Below are 3,470 nucleotides of genomic sequence, written 5' to 3' on the forward strand. Positions count from 1 at the left end.
CCTCCATGACCAACTCGCAGCCTTACCTGTAATGACTTAAAATCTATTTTGCTGTAGTTAATAAATTTGTTTTATTATTTTATCTAAACCAATGTATTTGGATTGAAGTGTTTGGCAAACTCCATTTTAGATAACGGGATTTGAGTGTATCACTTTCATAGAATCATAGAAGATTAGGGTTGGAAGAGACCTCAGGAGGTCCTCTAGTTCAACCCCCTGCTCAAAGCAGGACCAACCCCAACCAAATCATCCCAGCCAGGGCTTTGTCAAGCCAGGCCTTAAAAACCTCTAAGGATGGAGATTCCACCACCTCCACCTTTCTATTGATTAAGTGACAGACTTTATATGAGCTTGTCTAGAAGGAGAGAGCTGGGCTGTACAAGACGCACATTTCTGGGGGGAAGTCTGGGACTGGGAGTTTGCTGGTGTTGTGAAGTGTAATTCAAGAGTGGCTGGTTATAGCAGTCGTACAATATAGCTGGGAGTGATTTACATGCTGGAGATTGTGTGTGAACAGACTAGGTGTGGTGGCTTTCACAGTGAAGCAGTGTAAAAGGCACCCCAGACTGGAGAATGGAGGGGACACAGCTGTTCAACAGTCCGGATTGTACCCTGGGGAATGTCACGGAAGGAAAAATGTATATTGAATTTAGAGTTTTGTCTAAGGCAGTTGGGTGCTCATATTCCACTGTGAGGAGATAGGATACCAAAGAAGATGAAAAAATTCTGATGGCACCAGCCAGGTGTGTGGATAAACAGAGCATATGCTTGAACTCTCATAAGAGGAGATGGGTTACCAGAATTAAAATGAATTTGTATAGTGGGAATATCAGACATTCAAACTGCTGTGAGCCAAATACATGGTTGGTTAAAATGTCAAGATACAGGAAAGTTCACCTTTCTGATCTGGGGTCTTGACCCACCTGTTGGGAAAGTAAATAGCCCAGAACTTGGGTAAAGAACCCAGATCCCAGAAGAGAGGTGAGGATTTTGGTATTCCTGGGATTAAATAAAAGATGCTTGGCTAAAATTTAAAAGTATGTCCTTAAATTTAAATGGCTGAGATTATTTTCTTTCCCCTAGATGCCATCAGCGGCAAACACTGAGTGCGGAAATCAATCGATAATCACAGAATTCATCTTCCTGGGATTTGAGAATATTCAGGAACTTCAGGTTCTTCTCTTCCTGGTATTTCTAGTGATCTACATTGTGACCGTGACCGTGAACATGCTCATCATGGCTCTAGTTATGGCTGGTCAGCACCTTCACACCCCCATGTACTTCTTCCTGGGGAACTTGGCCTGCTTGGAGACCTGCTACACCTCCATCATCCTGCCCAGGCTGCTGGCCAGTCTCCTGACTGGGGACAGAACCATCTCTGTCATGGGCTGTATTACACAAATGTATTTTTTTGGTTCTTTGGCAGCTGCAGAATGTTACCTCCTCGCAGCAATGTCTTATGATCGGTATCTGGCAATATGTAAACCACTGCATTATGCAACCTGTATGACAGGCAGGTTCTGCCTTCAGCTCACAGCTGGGTCTTGGATAAGTGCATTACTGGCTATGAGCATAATAGTATGGTTCGTGTCACAGTTAACTTTCTGTGGCCCCAATGAAATTGACCATTTCTTTTGTGAGCTCACCCCAGTGGTAAAACTCTCCTGCAGTGACACCAACGTGGTAGAATTTGTAACGTTCCTATTTGCCTATTTTTTCACTCTGCCCCCATTTCTATTAACAATTATCTCCTATGTTCTTATTATAGCCACCATCCTGAGAATCTCTTCCATCACTGGAAAGCAAAAGGCATTTTCCACCTGCTCCTCTCACCTCATAGTTGTTACAATTTTCTACGGGACACTAATAATTGTCTATGTGTTACCGAAAAACAACACACTCAGAGATTTAAACAAATTGTTTTCTGTCTTCTACACTGTCTTAACTCCTATGGTCAATCCCCTTATATATAGCCTGAGAAACAAAGATGTAAAGCAGGCTCTGAAAAAATATGCCAGTATGCTTTTGGCTTTCCCAAGAATTCAGACAATCAGAGCTAATCCATTCAGGATAACATCAAGTTGAAAGAACCCAGCTTATATTTAAACAAAAAAATGACAATTTTTCAGAAACCAAATTGTTCAGAAAAAAATTAGTTCATTTGTTCTTGAAATTTTCTTCATTCTTTTTTCCACTGGAACTTGCCATGAAAATTTGTTGGTTTTTTGTTTGTTTGTTTTTTTATCTTTATTTTTCACTTTTTCACTTCATGTTTTTTTCCCTTTCTTCCCCCTTTTCCCCTAAATCCCCCTTTTCATTGGCAAAATAGGAAAAAGAAAAACATGGGGAAGGGGAATAAAGGGGAAAGGAAAGGGAAAAATCTAGAGAGATTGTGGAAAAAGCAAGAAACAAACATCAGACCACATAGTAAATGATTTCTTCAACTCCATATTTCAATAATAAATGTCATGACAATTTTTGATAAAATAAAATGTAGTCCCTTTCAAAATATGCTGAAAGAAAATGATTATTAAGAGCTTGGGGTTTTATGAGAAATCTTTACCATTTTTCAAACAGCTCTTTGTGTTAGATAAAACTTTGTGCAGGGTATGTAAAATTGGATAGTGTGGGTAGGAGTTTTCAAAGTATCCAATATGGTCATTCCTAAAGAAGGAAAAGATCTTACCAATTGTGCATCATACAGACCCATTTCTTTAACTAATGTGGATTTTAAAACAATCAAAAGCCTATAGGCCTGTCTGTCTAACCTAGAGCTTACCATCTCTGGAAAAGCTTAGGATGCACCAGTTGTTTTAGCCCCATCTGGAAGGGCCTGTCTATGGACTGGTCTACACTAAAGCTGTAAGTTGACCTAAGTTACGCTACTTCAGTTATGTACATTATGTAACTTAAGTCCACGTAACTTAGGTCGATTGACAGCGATGTCTACACCACACTGTGTTGACAGGAGACACTCTCCTGCCGACTTACCTTCCACCTCTCAGGGAGGTGGAGTAAAGACGTCCATGGGAGACCATTCTGCCATCGACTTAGCTTGTCTTCATCATACCCACTAAATCGACACCACTGCATCGATCGCAGCAGTGCCGATTTATCCGTAAGTATAGACAAGCCCTATGTGTCAGTCTGTTTCCCTGCAAAGAGCCCCTGACAACTCTCTCTCTCTCGCTCGCTCTCTCGCTCTTTTTTTTTTTAACTGTTTCTGTCCTTTTGATCTGTCTTTTCCCAGCCTGGGCAGAAGAGCCATATAACTGAGCAGGATCCCCTGTAAATAACATCTTCACAGCTCAGTTTTAATTAGAAACCTAGACTGATACAAAATTAACATGGCATACACTAAATGGATTAAAAACTGGCTAACCGACAAGTCTCAAAATGTAATTGTAAATGGGAAATCATCACCTAGTGGGTGTGTTTCTAGTGGTGCCCTGCAAGTCTTAAGGCGTTTA

The 3,470-nt window shown here is 40.7% G+C and overlaps 1 protein-coding gene across 1 annotated transcript; it reads left to right on the plus strand.

Moving 5' to 3' along the window:
- The first annotated feature begins 1,083 nt into the window (after window positions 1-1,083).
- On the plus strand, window positions 1,084-2,085 carry LOC135886246 (olfactory receptor 6B1-like). The gene has a single exon (XM_065414075.1). The coding sequence runs from the start codon at window positions 1,084-1,086 to the stop codon at window positions 2,083-2,085; it is 1,002 nt and encodes a 333-aa protein (XP_065270147.1).
- The last annotated feature ends 1,385 nt before the right edge of the window (window positions 2,086-3,470 follow it).

This window comes from Emys orbicularis, chromosome 12, assembly GCF_028017835.1.
Source record: "Emys orbicularis isolate rEmyOrb1 chromosome 12, rEmyOrb1.hap1, whole genome shotgun sequence".
Classification (NCBI taxonomy): Eukaryota; Metazoa; Chordata; order Testudines; family Emydidae; genus Emys; species Emys orbicularis.

Excerpts from the sequence above, each read along its gene's own strand:
- LOC135886246 (XM_065414075.1), top strand. The coding sequence starts at position 1,084 with ATGCCATCAGCGGCAAACACTGAGTGCGGAAATCAATCGATAATCACA.